Consider the following 14994-nt stretch of genomic DNA (forward strand, 5'->3'; position numbering starts at 1 on the left):
TTCCATTCAACATAAGCCCTAATACTCTGCTGTACTGTATAAATAACTCAAACAATCAGGGTTAGAAGATAGAATCGAGAGGAATAAGGTTTCCACTATATAAGGCTGAGATATGATTTTGTTCTGCTTGTGTATGATGTGTGTATAAAAGGTGGAGGACCAGGGTCACCCTTAAAGAAGGGCAGCCTGATGGAGGTCACCACCTCCCACCCGCCGCCCACACTTCATCTCCATCGATGAACATATTGATGAACATATTGATTTCTGTGTGTTCTTCCAGGGCAAAGGCAAAATGAGAACGTACTGGCTTATGGGGGAGAAGAAGGACGTGTACGTTATCTGAGAGGCCTGACGATCACCTGCAGCAGCAGCCGCCGCCGCCGCCGCCGCCGCCGAGACGACAGCGGGAGCTGCGGTGGCCGAGCCACTACTTTATTTGTTCTAGAATAAGTCCTTATTGGGGATTTCCACGCAGAGGAAAAACCTCCATAGAAAAAAAAACCCCAAAGGGAATTCCAGGTATATTTATTACCTGCATATCGTAACTGCAAAAAAAAAAAAGAAGAAATATCATAAAAAGTCAATCTGTTTTTGTATGAAGAACCTTTCTGTCCTGAGAGTGAAAACTTTCTCACTGATAAATTCTTATTTTTTGTGCTTTCTATATTAAGATTTGTATAATGTGTTTGGAAGTCAATGATGTATTAATATTTCCTCGGAGCATCCAGTGGAATTTGGAGCGTTTCAGATCAATGTCACTGCAGGGGTTCTTCAGCCGTGTTACACAGTACAAAATATGATGTATATATGTATATCCAAGATACTGTAAGATATTTTGTTCAATAAACTGAGTAAAATACTCTTTTGTGTCTTTATACTTGTTTAGAGAAAGAAAGAGCAGCTGATTATCTTCAGGATTTACACAAATCAATTTGAACTTCATCACTGCTCCTGCTCACTCTGTGTATCTGGGCCAGATCCTCCTGACAATACTCACTCACAAGTTTTCATCCAAGTTTAACCCAGAAAGAATAAATAAATGACCTTGCTCCCCTCTCCCCCCCCCCCCCCCCCCCCCCCCCCCCCACTTCCCTTGAAATATTGTCCCACTAGAGTTGCGTATTTAAAAAGACAGAAGCAGATGAGAGGCAGCAGAGGAGCCGACCGTCACGTCTAAACTTTTAAGGAACAACAACTGGTTGTCGTGATGATGTTAAGAGGAAAAGTAACTGGAAATCCGGTCGTCTATACACTGGAAGTCAGACGACACAACGCAGCAAAAATTAAGCCAAAAATATCCCATCATCTTGCACTGGTGGCGTCATTTGGAGCCAGAATCTGCCCAGTAGCGATGGTAGATGGGATTTTAGTATTTAAAACGCTGTCCACTTGGGGTTGGATCACAAAAACCACATGTTAACACGTGACAAACATGTTTCAGCGTTTGAGACAGAGGCTGAAAAGAGGAGCTGCAGCAGTGGACAGTCTGAGGCGAGCGATGAGTAGCACTAATTAAAATGATCAACCTGAATATACAACCTGTGCTTTTACCCCTTGTTAGTAAGGTTTGGGTTTATCCCATGCACATCAGCCTTATTGCTTTTACATGTGAAGACACTGCCGTTATATAGTGTGATCCTCATTATTCCGACGTGTGCATCAGAAGAGCAGAGCGTCGAGGATCTGCAGCCTCATTAGCTGCCGGCTCTTGTGGACAGATAAGGGAAGAAGAGGAGGAGGAAATCCAGCCGGTAGCAGGCAGCTGTGTGTTCCTTGTAATGACATCACTGATCATTAGATGCTCATTATCAGTGTGTGGCAGAGGGGGCGCGTTGGGGGGGGGGGGGGGGGGGGGGCGCACAGTGTGTATCCGTCTGTGCTGGTGTCTGTGGTGTTTCATCTCTGCGGGAGGACATGTTTCCCTCCTGCACAGCTGTAATCACCGCCCACTTTCTCACAGTGACACGCGGCCCGGCGCCCACTGGATGTGCAGCGAGCGGCGTGAAGGTCCCTGCTGACCTCCACGCTGACCCGCCCGACTCCTCTCAACTGACCAGGCTGTCCGTCTGCACGCCGTGTGCTGCCTCCCGCCCCTTCACTGAGCCACGACCTCGAAGTACAAAGACATCCAGCACACTGATAACTGCAGATACGAGACATAACTCACGTGGAGTAACTCAGATCTATTGAACTGTTGGATGATTTCAGGACTCGTGTCAGATTAAAAACAAGTTAATTCATAGAAAGATGAATAAAAAGTGGATGTTTTTATCTTTATTGAGACAGTAAATGAGGTTAAAGAGATCAGAAAATTATGAGGTTCTTTCATAACTGCTGCACAGTAGAAGGTTTTCAAATCAGCTGATTTTTTTTTTTTAAACTTGGGAGACTGCAGACATTATGACAGATGTGACCGATTTTGTTAGATTTTGTTAGGGACGGATATTTATGAGTCTGTGCAATTTGGTGCAGATCCAAATAAAAATGTGAATCCAGTGAATCTAAATGTGGTTTAATAAGGAAACTACTTATACTTAATACTATAACTCCACCTAACTCTATACAGATGTTGTAATAGGACCAAGATCAAGTGTCTGGGCAGTTCATTCAAGTCACAGAGCCAAGCATCTGTTTTTCTGAAAGACGAATCTCTTGCACAACCAAGGTCACTAATCGCTGTTGTGTTTCCAGAATCCTCCGACTCTTCAAAGCATCTTCGCTCGTTAGCAAAGCTCCGACTCCATTCCTAAACGTTAATGAAATCGTTCTTTGCTAATCATTTACAACAGAAGATAAATATAAAATATAAAATGACCTTTTGATTTAGTTCAAACTGAGCAGCAACACTGTGAATGTCAGTTCTGTCCATCATCTTTGTTTGGATTCACAGAGGGAGAGAATTCAGCCGCAGCCGTGAGAGTTGTTAGACGGTGATTCTCAACGATCACACAGTGATTACGCTGATGTCCTTGACGTCTCGCTGTAGGGCTGATTCACTCTAAAGCCTGGTTCAGAGACAAAGACACACAAGTGGGAACACACGAAAAAATGAAAAACTGTTGAATGCTGAAAAAAGCATTTCATCTGAGATGTGAAGTACAAAGTCGCTCCAAGGCCTCGCGTTTGAGAGGCAAATTGGTTTGCACTGTATCATCCCATGAGATAATGAAATGTTTGTAGAGAGAAGCTGCATAAATATAAGCTAAAGTGACTTGTCGCCATAGCTACCGCCTACTAATCCCTGCTGGAAGCTCGGAGAGGATCAGCTGCTCCTGAAAGTGTCCTGCGACTGACAGAACACACGTGTGCAGCTGCAGCGCTACACTGCGGGATCCCCGACAACGTATTGTGTTGCACATCTACACACTGAGGGCCGGTGACAACACGTCTCCGTGAAGGAGGAGAAACAACCCTCTGTGCTATTTTGGGAGTCCTGGTAGCTTCTCTCAGCGAGATGTTCGTCCGGTGTAGGAGGGAGGAGGTGCAGCTTGTTGATGCAACAATTAGAGGTTGCAAGAGAAAGTGAAATGATAGGAAGATGAATGGAGCCTGGAAACAGTGCGGCTGAAGAGAAGAAGAGAAAATAGAAAAGAAGGAATTAGAGGCTGCAAATAGTTAATTTAGAGTTTCTGCAGGTTTCAACAAGTTCAATTTAAATCTTTTTGAGACCATAATGAATGAAATGTTAAGATCACGTACGACAGATATGAAGAAAGAGTCAAGGTGAAGATAAGGTGAAGTAGAGAACGACCCTGCACCACGTTATCTCTCAAACTATCGACAGAGACAGTTGGTTACGAGTGAACTGAAATCAAATCTGAGTGTTTGTAGACGATCAGTTTTCATTTCCACGTTGGTCTTGTTGGAAGTTTTATTACAATGAGCTAATATCTGCATCACTGAGAGAGAACTACAACAAACTGAGACATTACAAACTACGCATGTGGCCCAAATATATCTCTTGAAAATTAAAAATGAACTCCTCTTGACGCACAATGGAAAAAGTAGCACTAAATAAAGGTTAACGTAATAAAGACCTAAACACAAATTATAAACCCACAAAACAGAAATCCACTCATAACATTCTTTGCTATCAGCACTGACCAAATATACACACAGTGCTGATACTGATAAAGTAAATAAACTAGAGGGAAATGCTTCTCAGCAAATCCACACAACACAAACTTTCTGTGTTTTGTATCAAAGTATCATCGACAGTTTGTTCTGCAGGTTTAAAGTTCACGTGTCAGTGTTCTTCTGTCTGTGGTCTGTCAACATGACATCGGCTAATATTGATTCATGCACATTTCCAGGGTTTAACATTGTCACTTAACAGTCACGTATTTTATTTAACATGTATATATATTATATATATATATGTGGTGTAGACATCTCAGGCTCATGTGCTTGTTTTTCAAGTTTGACAAAGGCAGCTGATCACTGAGAACATCATTAACCTTTAAAGCGTTTTTCCACCTTATTGATAACTGGTAATGCAGTTATGTAATGTGACGTATTATCTCAGTTGTCGGGGGGGGGCTTTGTTTCATCCAGCCGCTCGCTGATTGGTTTGGTGAAAAACGCCGACTTCCTGAAAGGTGATGTCGGGGTCTCGACGGCGGTCACACCCTGAGAGACAGAACAACAGCGGGTAAAATGTTAAACCAGGTTTAATCTGGGCCTTGGGATGAAGAATTGTTTTATATGATCTCTTTAACGAGAACTAGAACTGTCCAATATGGTTTTAGATGTGACACAACTTTGTCTAAGACGTGGAACAACGTGACGAACCTCTACTCGCTGCTGGTTTTCACTCCAGAATGTAATCGCCTCGTCCGTTTTATAATCATGAACCTGGAAACACAACAAGAACAAAACGTCGAGGATCTGATGTTATTCTGTTTCTATTTACAAGTGTTAATCAGCGTTTTGTTTCCCCGACTATCTGCCACTAATAATAAGGAATCTATTGACAATACTATGATATGAGTTCAAGTCTTTTTTTAAGTCTTTTAGTTTCATATTTGATCCTAAACAACTAAACAACTATTAACTAGCGTGTAAACTCGTGTTCACCACATACTTGTGTTGTTTCCAGGCTGAGAGGAACAAATCCCGTCACAATGAAGTCCCTCTGGCTCGTGGAGCAGAAGTCCGTTTTGGGAGTCGGTGGATTCTGTTCAGCTCGAATCTTTTCACTGGGAAAACGAGAGGAAACCAGCTTCTGTCAGTATTTACAGCAGAGATGCTGCGACTGCCTCCTCACGCTGCAGCACCACTGGCTGTGTTTAAAGATGGACGACGTGACAGCTCCCGTAGCGAGGCTGTCTGCAGTAAAGGTCCCGGGACCCTGCCTCCTCCTTGTTAGCAGATGGGACAGGGGCACTTAACAAAATGGAGATGCGTCGTCCATCTTCATTTACGGTCAGTGCTCGGTACATTTAATCGTTTTCCTTCATGTGTGACGAATGATCGAGTAAATAAATATCCATTACAAAATGCCTCCTTGCTCCCGTTCTGCGAACTTTGACCTGAATGCGACGTCACACATGAGGGGACGTGGAAAACAAAGCGACAGCTACGTGAACAGTCTTGAATCCACAGAAATGATAAACATGGACATTATCTCGGGACCGACAGGTAGAAGAACTCGATCGGGAGGCCGAGGACACTCGTCATGCAAATGTGTTCCCACACAGTCCTGAGAAGAGGTCTCATCAGGACTGTGTGGGTGAACCAGGGATGTAAGAGCCTTTCACTCTGTTCATATCGGAAGGTAATTATCTTCATGCTGATTATTTAACCCTTCGGGGTCTTGGGGTTGTTCTGCTCATTTCTGAATGCACAATTAGACAAAAGCCAGAGAGTGGAAAGTTCCCGAAAGGTGCAAAAATGACATGTAGGACAATCTATAATCAAACTTTGTGCCAACATTTTAAATAAAAACTATGCCAGAGCTCATAACTGTGTCTGATGATACAGTATTTCCATGGTCTGAGGTTTGGAGGACAAAATATGACAAGATTAAATAAATAAAGGTAGAAATAAATGAATGAAAAGCTAAGTACAAATAGATGAATAGATACAAGTTAGTGATGAAAAATAAAACTTTTTCTGCTCGTCTACATTTATTTATACTTGTCCTTCGAACTGAGGTTCCTGTTTTGTCTGCATGGTGACAGCTTTGAAAGATCCCACAGAATTATTAGTAACCTATCTCTGTTTTCTATCCTCTGCCCCCATGAATCTGTTTGTTGGTTTTTCAGCAGGATGACGCAAAAAACTACTCAACAAATTTCCACAGAATTTGTTGAAAGGATGAGAAATGGGCAAAGAAATAACTCAGATTATTTTGGGGGCAGATCCAGGACTTGTTATCTCAAATATTTGTTTACATTTAGAGAGACCGCTTGGCCTCGGCTGCTGTGACATCTTGAACCAGTCACGTGATTAAGGTTTAAAGTCTCTCAGTGGATCAGAGGTCATCATGTAAACTGGAGTCAAAAGAAGAGACCGATGTTATATAAAACCTTCTCATCTGTTTGACTCTGTTTATTCATTTGTTCAAAAATGAAATTGTGTTTTAACAAAACAACCGATGTGCCTGGAAAAACCCTTCTGGTCTCTTTGCTGGACGGGAACCCAGAATAAAACAAGCAGCATCGGTGTGAACTTATAAATTCCAGGAAATTTAGGGTAAGACTTCAGTGATGAGACACCGTCGACCACTGGACGAGCCGGTTTCATCTGAGAGACGAAGGTTTGTATTCTTTATGAGCAGTTCACTTGTCCAGGATCTTAATGACCACATCTGTGGGGATCCACTCTATAAATCCCATTAGGACAACAGGCCTCCATGTAAAATAACATCGTAAAACCTGATTTCAAGGTATTACAGCTGCGATCGAACAGTAAAACAAACCCAGACGAGTAAATATTACATCACCGCGCTCCAACGTGTTCCCGACAGGACCGGGTCGGTCACGGCAGCGTGGACTTACCTTATCCTCTGGGCCAAGTGTTTTTCCATGAGCTCGCCTCTGATGCCTGAACCACAGAAATATAGAAGAAGAGATTTACTGAGTGTAAGAATGAGAACAAGGCTGTAATAGCCATCAGCGTCCATGTGAATACTGTAATTTGGTATTTTAAATAAAACCTTTTAACTCTTGTGAAACATATTTCTAGTCTATATAATGAGGTTATAATGGCACGAGATGAAATAGAAAATGGAGCCCGACAGAGACACACACACCTTTCAGCCTCACGTCGTGACTCTTCGGAGCCACGTACGTTGCTCTCACTGTGGTGAGCGTCTCCAGTTCAGAGTCCTGATCCATCGTGATAATCCCAAAGTGTCCACGTCTCTGGATCTGAGACGGATTGTCCTCGTTGTCGAGAGCTGCGCTGTTCTGCTGGATTAACATGAAGAGACACAAAAGTGTTACGATCGAAAGCAACGCAAATAATACGACCTCTGCTAAGACTTTCTTATACTCTATATAATACATTGTGTATTATATTTGCACTACTTTACATTTCAATCTCATTGCAGTGTTTAATTCTTCTTGTATAGTTATATTATATTATTTATAAGACCTGTATTTATTCTGTACTTTAATACCCTGATTTACCTGATGGGAACAATAGTGGAATCTTATTTTATCTAATCTTATATATATATCTTTAGTAAATAAACTGCATGTAAGTCTTATTTTACAATCCTTTACTAGTGAGAAAGAGAAATATGTACAATACTAACTAGCTGTTAGCTAGCTAGCTTCTTTTCTGGCTAGCTAACCATAGCTAGACCAACAAAATAAAACTCTTAATAGAACAGTTTATTCTTAATAGGCTGATGGATATGTATTTTAAAATGTGCTTTTGATTTTCTTCATCCAGAGAGTTAGGATGGCTGGTCTCACGGTTGACATGGTGATGAAGATGAAGAGCAGGATGAGGAAGATGAGGAGCCAATTCTTGGTCTTGATTCTGAGTCTGAACTTTGTGATGCTGAGGATCTAGACTTTGTTCTACAGGATCAAAGTGGAGTTGTGGGTGTGTCTTAGAATCCATCAATGAAGAAGGCTCCTTTGATGAGATAGAAGATTCTATCTCATCAAAGGAGCGGTTTGCATAGCTCGTGTATCAAAGGGTTAATGCTAAAGTTAACTTGTGTTTATAAACTGTTTGTCTTGTCTTGTCACGTGCATATAAAAGTATACAATCCACTCACCTCCTCCTCCTCCTTCTTCTTCTCCTCTTCCTCCCACATCTGCGACAAACATTTTCCTATTTCACTTTCCCGAGTGTGTCCCCGTCGCCTCATTGTAGCAGCGCTAAGCTAACGGCTAGCAGCCCTAAGCTAACAGGTGTCACCTGGCAACGGGGCTCTGATGACGGAAGTGTCGCCATGACAACGGCAGCTTCTTTCCGGGACAGAAATAAACTATTGTTTTTAAAACAACTTTATTTACATTATCAAAGTGAACAAAGACTTTAACTGCAGCACTCACAAACAACACAGACATAAAATATTAAAAGATAAATTAAAAAATAAAGTTAGATACAGTGAAATAAAAGAAACTGAGAAAAATAAAAGAGAAAGAAATCAACAAGAAAATCTAAACTCCAAGAGAAGTTAAAAAGAAAGAAGTCAGGCTATTTAAGTCTTTCACTTTGCAACTATATCTGTTTGAGCATTGGCTCAAAGGAATATGAATTATAACAAAGTGAATATAAAGTATTTACCTTATTTGTATGATCTGCTTCCAATTATTATAAGGAGAAATGAAAAAAGTGTAAATATGAACAGTAAAACATCCATAAACACAAATTACAGACAGCGCGTTGGGGTAAAAATCATTTAGGTAAACTTAATATTTATATTTCATATTGTTAAGAGACTTATTCACTGATGACAACTTTTAGAAAACAGTTGAAAGCACCAAAAAGGCTTGAAAGAAAACTTTGAGGTTAGATAATTTATGTTTTTATTCTTAATTGTAAAGTTCTTTTAACACTGATCAATAATCATAAATACGCTTATAAGAAATGTTACCCTTCTACTTTTACACTGAGCCCCAATTTAACGATTAGACCTTAATCCCTGGCTTTTGAAATCATGAGACCATCACTTGATCATAAGGTGAAAAGCGATTTACGAGGGGAGATAAACTTTTCCAGCATCGTTTGACATATTCACAGCTTTGGGGGATTTTTCTTTTTTCCCCATCGACACAATCTACAAAGGCTGCACCTCATCACCTCACATTTCTGTCTTTCACTCCAAAGAACAACATCATCATTTCGGGAAAGTATTTATTTGCTCAGTAACCCCTCGTTGACTGACTCGTTCATGGAGAATCGCACACACCATTTCTCCGTATCAATGCAAACCCCTGCCGAACGCACCGCCGCGCTCGTTGCCGTGGATATGAGACACAGCAACAAACCCCAGGGTCTGTTGCTGAGGAACAGTGGAGGAGTCTTCACCGTCAGAGCGTCTGCAGCAGTCCAGCACCTCAGCATGGAGCAGCGGCAGGAATCCAATCAATGTTTTATGGTCGCGAGACTTTCAAGCTGTCCCCCCCGTCCTGCCACGCAAACCAACGGGCCTCCATCCGTTATCGTGATGTGTGTTTGCTTGTAAATGCTCCAGGTACTGCAGTATGTGATGTGATGTTCTGTCAGTGGTGGGCTGAGACTGTTACCTAGAGTACAGCATAAGTTTCTGTTGCATATGTTAAAGCTTCTCATGGACCCAAGAAAAGATCCTTCATGGCTCCTGATTATGTTACAGATCTTTTTGTCCCGTATGAACTTTTGCATAACTTCAGATTCTTGGGCAGAGGTTATTATCGCTGCTCCAGAGACGAGGTAGAAAACTTAAGGGGACAGATTCTTTGCCCTCAGGGCCCGAAGCTCCAGGAACGAATCATCCAAGGAAATTAGGACTTCAGATTCAGAGTCAGTGTCATCTTCTGAGTCTCTTCTTAAAACAAACCTTGACCAGAAACTCTTTCTGGATTTTAAATGAGCTGAACCAACCCGTTGGTTTGTGAGCTGCCGTTTTGAAGTTTTACATTTCGTCTCTTAGTTTATTGAAACCAGAAGTTACCATATTTGGAGGAGCAGGGGGTGGAGCCTGAGGACACAAGTACACCCACCGACATGTACGACCTGCACCCATTGCACAGTTCTAGCTGTCAATCACACAGTATCCACGCCCCCAACTAGAGATTGAGACATAACCTCATGAGGAAAATGTTTACTGACGTTAAAAATCATGTCACAAACCAGCATTCAGCACTAGACAAACATTTACTGTTCCCAACGATGATGAGATGTGATTAAATTAGAATCCTGACATTTAGAATATTTACCATGTGACTTGACATCATGTGGAAAACCCTTTAAAAAGTGGAACTTTCTCATCAAAGCACATATGGATCTTCAGTTATATCACAAGTGACGACTTTACCTGTGATTTTCAGATGTAAAAATATATGAGACAAACCCGCAGCTGTCATCAGATTCTGAGACGGCGTCTGAAACATTCGATCGTATAGTGAAGTGCATATGAAATATGAAATGACTTCAGACACAGGCTGGTCTTTATTCTTACATCATTAAATTCTGAGTGGCGCATTGGAAAATAGCTGACATCATCTTTTACCGAGAGAAACCACTTCTGAGCAGCAGCACAGACAAAAACCTAAAGCTGCTATACGACAAAATAACGATGTGTTGGCAAAGGAGTCAGAGTCAGACGTTGATTAAGAAATTAGGTTTTTAGGTCTCAGTGATATTTACAAGCCCTTCTCCAAAAATAACTCAAAATTTACTCCAAGTGCAGCGTTCCCTCGTCCAGCGTTCCCACTGTGGCTCGTGTGTGGTCACTGAGGCGAGTGAGTGCGAGCTGGACGAGGATCAGATTCCACGAAACCCTTCCACGTCGATCATGACACCATCACGCCGCGCACAAACCTGATGCTGAGAGGATTTCTCCACCGTCTCCGTCTCGTAGCACAACAGAGCGTCGAGGTGGCTATTTTTAAAATGCATTGTGCTAACATGTTGACTGACCGTCTCCATGACGACCAGCATCCCTGCAGATGCACTGATGAGACGTGAACGCGTCGGGCTGTTTCGTGTCCTGCGGCGACGACACTTTCTGTGGGAATCAGCTTTTCATCTTTTCACCTTCATCTTCTCCTGAAGTCACATCCCAGCCCCCACACCAACCCACGCCCGCCGCCATTATCAGCATGAGCTCCAAGTACCTGAAAGTCGTCTTCTGGAGTCAGCTCATAGCTCTGGTGCCATAAATGAGTGTCAGAGTAAAGTCTTTACCTGCAGCTACAGCAGAAGTGAAGTAAAATACAATAAGGACCTGCAGCAATGAGGTAAAGTTTTAATCTACGTTTGTCTGAAAACACAAAACTGATTTAAGGAAGATTTAATAAAATTAGATGTGATTAATTAGATTAGATTAAAATTTAGATGTGAATCAAATGTAATACGGAGGTTTCTGGCTGAGGATTTGATTTTGTTTGCCAGTGGATCAATCAATGGCTGTAGTTTGCCGGCGAGGCGTTTAGTGCCAAAGACGATTTAGTTCAGTTAAATTTGAGGTGAGGTGATATTAAAACGATGAAGTCTGCACACGGAGGTCAAACACAGGACTTGTGTTGATCGTTTTTTATTTGTTTGGTTAGTTTTAGGCAACAAAACTCCTCGGTTCAGTTGCTTTCCCGCCAGAAAAGCTTTTCCCGCAGGAAGCCTCGGGGGCAAGCGTCTCGTGTGCGGCCCTGTACAGGAAGTCCTCCGTGCATGTTGCGGTCCAGGAATCCTTAACCTGTCTGTAAGTGAATGAAAACAGATTTTCGGCGAGACCTCAGAAACGGGCTGGCGGAACGCGCTGTGTTGGAATCTCAGCGGCATAATTCAATTTGTGCCTGTTAATACATTCACCGCTGTTAGATGTGCGTCCTGTGTTTACCTAGCTGGAATAACACTCGAGCCTGCGCCGTGTAGCTCACTATCGTAACAAAGAGACGTGCCGCTGTGCCAGAGGTGCTGCTGCTATGTGAGAACCGCCGTCTGCCTTCAGCAACACTCGGGCCTTTTCACGCTCCTTCTAAACTCCTGGGACGTGTTGTGGTTGGCTCGGCCTCTTGTTTTTCTTCTTCTTGGACGAGGTGTAGCTGCGTCTCGGGCACAAACACCCTCTGCAGACGACTGCCTCTTCACACCTGAAGGGCAAACATGCTAAATATTTCCTACCTCCGCTTCTCTGCTCTCCAGGAATGTATGAAAAATTATTATTTCGTTGACGCATTCAACAGCTGTTATTAACGTTGTGGCCGATCAGACCATCGCTCGGCACGTTCACCCACTGGAGTAACTTGTTTTCTCTAACGTCACAAAGAATTAATGAGTTTTGAGCATTTTAAGACAAGACTAGAGAAGGAGCTTGATTCTTATCGTGATTGAAAGTTGAGGAAATCACTTTGCTTAACACTCTGGTATTATTAGTCGTCTGCAGCTCGTCTTTCTTGTGGAGGATGAACTCATTCTGCAAGATCTAAAGTGAAAATGCCTCAGATTTAAGAGGAAAGAGGAGCTGGAAGTCACAGGCATCATTAAAGCAACCTTTCTGCAGAGATGCTGCAGGAAAGAGAGACGTTCAGAAGCATTCTCAATAAAACCTTGTGCATTTCCTGCCTTTTGCCTTTTTCGCTTCATGATTTCATGCTGTTTTTTTGCACATTCCTTTCCTCAGTCTACCAGCGTGTCTGGTTTTGAATGTTTAAAAAAGAAGCTTCTTTGATTCAGAGGAGAAGAAGCCGTACGCAGCTGAAACCGGGAGGTGTGAAGATCAGAGGCAGAGAAAACAACAAGTCTGGTTCCGTCTAAAGTTCAACAATAAACCTACCAACACCTCTACAGCTCGAAGCCTCTTTACGTCTGTGCCATCATGTAGGAACAGATCTGACAAGAATCTGAAAAGAGACATCAAACCACGCACGAGATCTGAGGCAGAATTCAACGGTTTTTATTCTCACATCTGCAATAATTTAAATATAGATACACAGAATCTTGGGTTATGTTACATCTCGGTGCGAGTTGTCAAGTGTCCTAGACTTCCCAGCATGGCCGGTACACCCGTCCCACCATGCACCTCATGTTGTCCCTCCTCAGGATGGGGATGTTCACGCCCTGGCTGGCGTCCTTGTGCTGGGTCACCTGCTCGCTGTGGTCCGCTCTCCGCTTGTACAGGGAAAGGCCGTTGTGCAGCACCCGCAGGTCCCTCCACAGGCCCGGTTCGGCCACGACGATCACCCTGGGCCTGCTCAGTTTCTCCTCGGCGTCCAGGTCTGCGTCGCTGAAGCTGTTGTCCGTCGCCTTGTCGCTCAGCAGCGAGGCGAAAGTCTCCTGCTCCAAGGAGCCATCTTCAGTCTTGGCCATGGGTAACGCCCCCGACAGTACGTAGCACTTGAATATCAGCGCTGCGGCGAAGACAATGGACATACACAACTGCCTCATGGTGAAGATCTTCCAGGTGGTGTGAGGTGTTGCTGGCTTCGTGGATTTGTTTCCCTCCAGAGAGCTTGTGTCGCTGTTCTGACTCCGGGATCGAATCGAGGTCTTTTATACCATTTCACACGCGCAGGATTTGGCCACGTTGAATTGTTTTTCATCCCGTTGTGTTGAGGGAATTAGCCACGAGCATTAAAAGGTAGTCGGGTGGATCTCCTGCAGAGTTCGAGTGCGTTGTTTTGCCGTAAAGTTAATTAAAATCGTCCTCAGTGTGGAGACGGATATTAGACCCATGATGCTGGAACAGTGGGAATTCTTTGAACAGGTGCCACCAAGAAAAGCACTCATCCAAAATGGCTTCCTGGTAAAACAACGAGGACGGATTACCCCCCCGTGAAGCTCTTTGTGCTGCAGGACGCTCTCTGATGGGAGCTGTGATGTTGACCTATTGTTGTAATTTAGCTTCGGATTAGTGCACAATAAGAAGGAGGAGATGATTCCTGAAGTGTTTGTTTGTGGCATCGACTCGTTGACGTGTCAGAGACGTGAGGTGAGGTGACGTCATGTGAGGAGAACGTCCGGTCAGATCCCGAGGGCCATGAGTACGTGGAGTTCGGTGCAGATCCTAATGAAAGTCCAGATCGAGTAGAATTTAAAATAGAAAACATTTAATCCAGCTTTAAATATGATTAAGACCGATAACTAGATTTGATTGGTGTGTGTTTGTTCTCCCTGTGAATGAGGTCAGGGGATGATTTGTGAATTATCTTCTACCAGGAAACGCAGGTTAAGAGTGAAAAATGGAGGACGGGGTTGAAAGAAAAGCTCGTGATGGTTGATTGTTGTGGGTCTCGTTAAAGTGACTCGGCCAACAACTGCACAACATTCCTGACAAAGTACAGAGTGCGAGCGGTGAGTCAGCAGAACGGACGACGTGCTTCTGGGAATGTCTGCACCTTTTTTTAGGAGAAAGCCTCTGGTTGGAAAAACACTCTGGGCTGAAGACATCAGCAGATCTGCAGCATGTGAAGAATGTAAACTCTGACCAAACGACTCTGTGGTAAACTCTGGTGCTTTGTAAATCACCGGAGACAAACAGTTATGGCAAAGTAGATCATTTCATTTTTAAATTCTGAATGAAAATCTTTACCTCCATCCAGGAAGCTTCATCAGTAGTATTGTGTTAAATTATGAAATATATTATATTGTAAATCCAACCATAATCCTACAGATTCTCAAAGTACTACAGTGCTTATCTTTACTTTACTTTAGTACAAAATAAATGTTTTTTACCCATATTAATATCCTATAAATACTTTGATGTACCTATTCTCTTCTCTTTGGGACAACCAGGAATCCTCCCAAAGGGTTTCATCCGTCGTTCACTGATCAAAATTTAATATTTCCTCATGTCGGCCAAGTGATTTATTCTATATTGTAAAGTAGAAA

General features: G+C 42.8%; 3 protein-coding genes across 3 annotated transcripts in view; 1 reads left to right on the top strand and 2 right to left on the bottom strand.

Moving 5' to 3' along the window:
- The window catches only part of LOC117771235 (atrial natriuretic peptide receptor 2), a 42667-nt gene extending 41796 nt beyond the window's left edge, over positions 1–871 (top strand). The window contains exon 22 of the mRNA XM_034601350.1: positions 281–871. Coding sequence (XP_034457241.1) covers positions 281–343 — 63 coding nt within the window. The 3' untranslated portion in view covers positions 344–871. The remainder of the gene's footprint in view (positions 1–280) is intronic.
- Positions 872–3066: 2195 nt separating this feature from the next.
- spag8 (sperm associated antigen 8) lies at positions 3067–8406 on the bottom strand. Its single transcript, XM_034603080.1, has 7 exons — positions 8237–8406; positions 7256–7415; positions 7002–7047; positions 5084–5198; positions 4792–4854; positions 4518–4629; positions 3067–3564 (listed from the first exon to the last, which is right to left on the bottom strand). The coding sequence occupies exons 1-6, from the start codon at positions 8327–8329 to the stop codon at positions 4522–4524; spliced, it is 585 nt and encodes a 194-aa protein (XP_034458971.1). The 5' UTR covers positions 8330–8406; the 3' UTR covers positions 3067–3564; positions 4518–4521.
- Positions 8407–13039: 4633 nt separating this feature from the next.
- pmchl (pro-melanin-concentrating hormone, like) lies at positions 13040–13643 on the bottom strand. The gene has a single exon (XM_034603072.1). The coding sequence runs from the start codon at positions 13549–13551 to the stop codon at positions 13144–13146; it is 408 nt and encodes a 135-aa protein (XP_034458963.1). The 5' UTR covers positions 13552–13643; the 3' UTR covers positions 13040–13143.
- Positions 13644–14994: the final 1351 nt, after the last annotated feature.

The sequence above is a fragment of the Hippoglossus hippoglossus genome, chromosome 12 (genome assembly GCF_009819705.1).
Source record: "Hippoglossus hippoglossus isolate fHipHip1 chromosome 12, fHipHip1.pri, whole genome shotgun sequence".
Classification (NCBI taxonomy): Eukaryota; Metazoa; Chordata; class Actinopteri; order Pleuronectiformes; family Pleuronectidae; genus Hippoglossus; species Hippoglossus hippoglossus.

Excerpts from the sequence above, each read along its gene's own strand:
- spag8 (XM_034603080.1), bottom strand. The coding sequence starts at position 8,329 with ATGAGGCGACGGGGACACACTCGGGAAAGTGAAATAGGAAAATGTTTG. Across the intron at positions 7,416-8,236 it reads AGAAGAAGGAGGAGGAGGAG|CAGAACAGCGCAGCTCTCGA; the intron begins GTGAGTGGATTG and ends ATGTTAATCCAG. Across the intron at positions 4,630-4,791 it reads AAAACCAGCAGCGAGTAGAG|GGTGTGACCGCCGTCGAGAC; the intron begins GTTCGTCACGTT and ends TCTGTCTCTCAG.
- pmchl (XM_034603072.1), bottom strand. The coding sequence starts at position 13,551 with ATGAGGCAGTTGTGTATGTCCATTGTCTTCGCCGCAGCGCTGATATTC.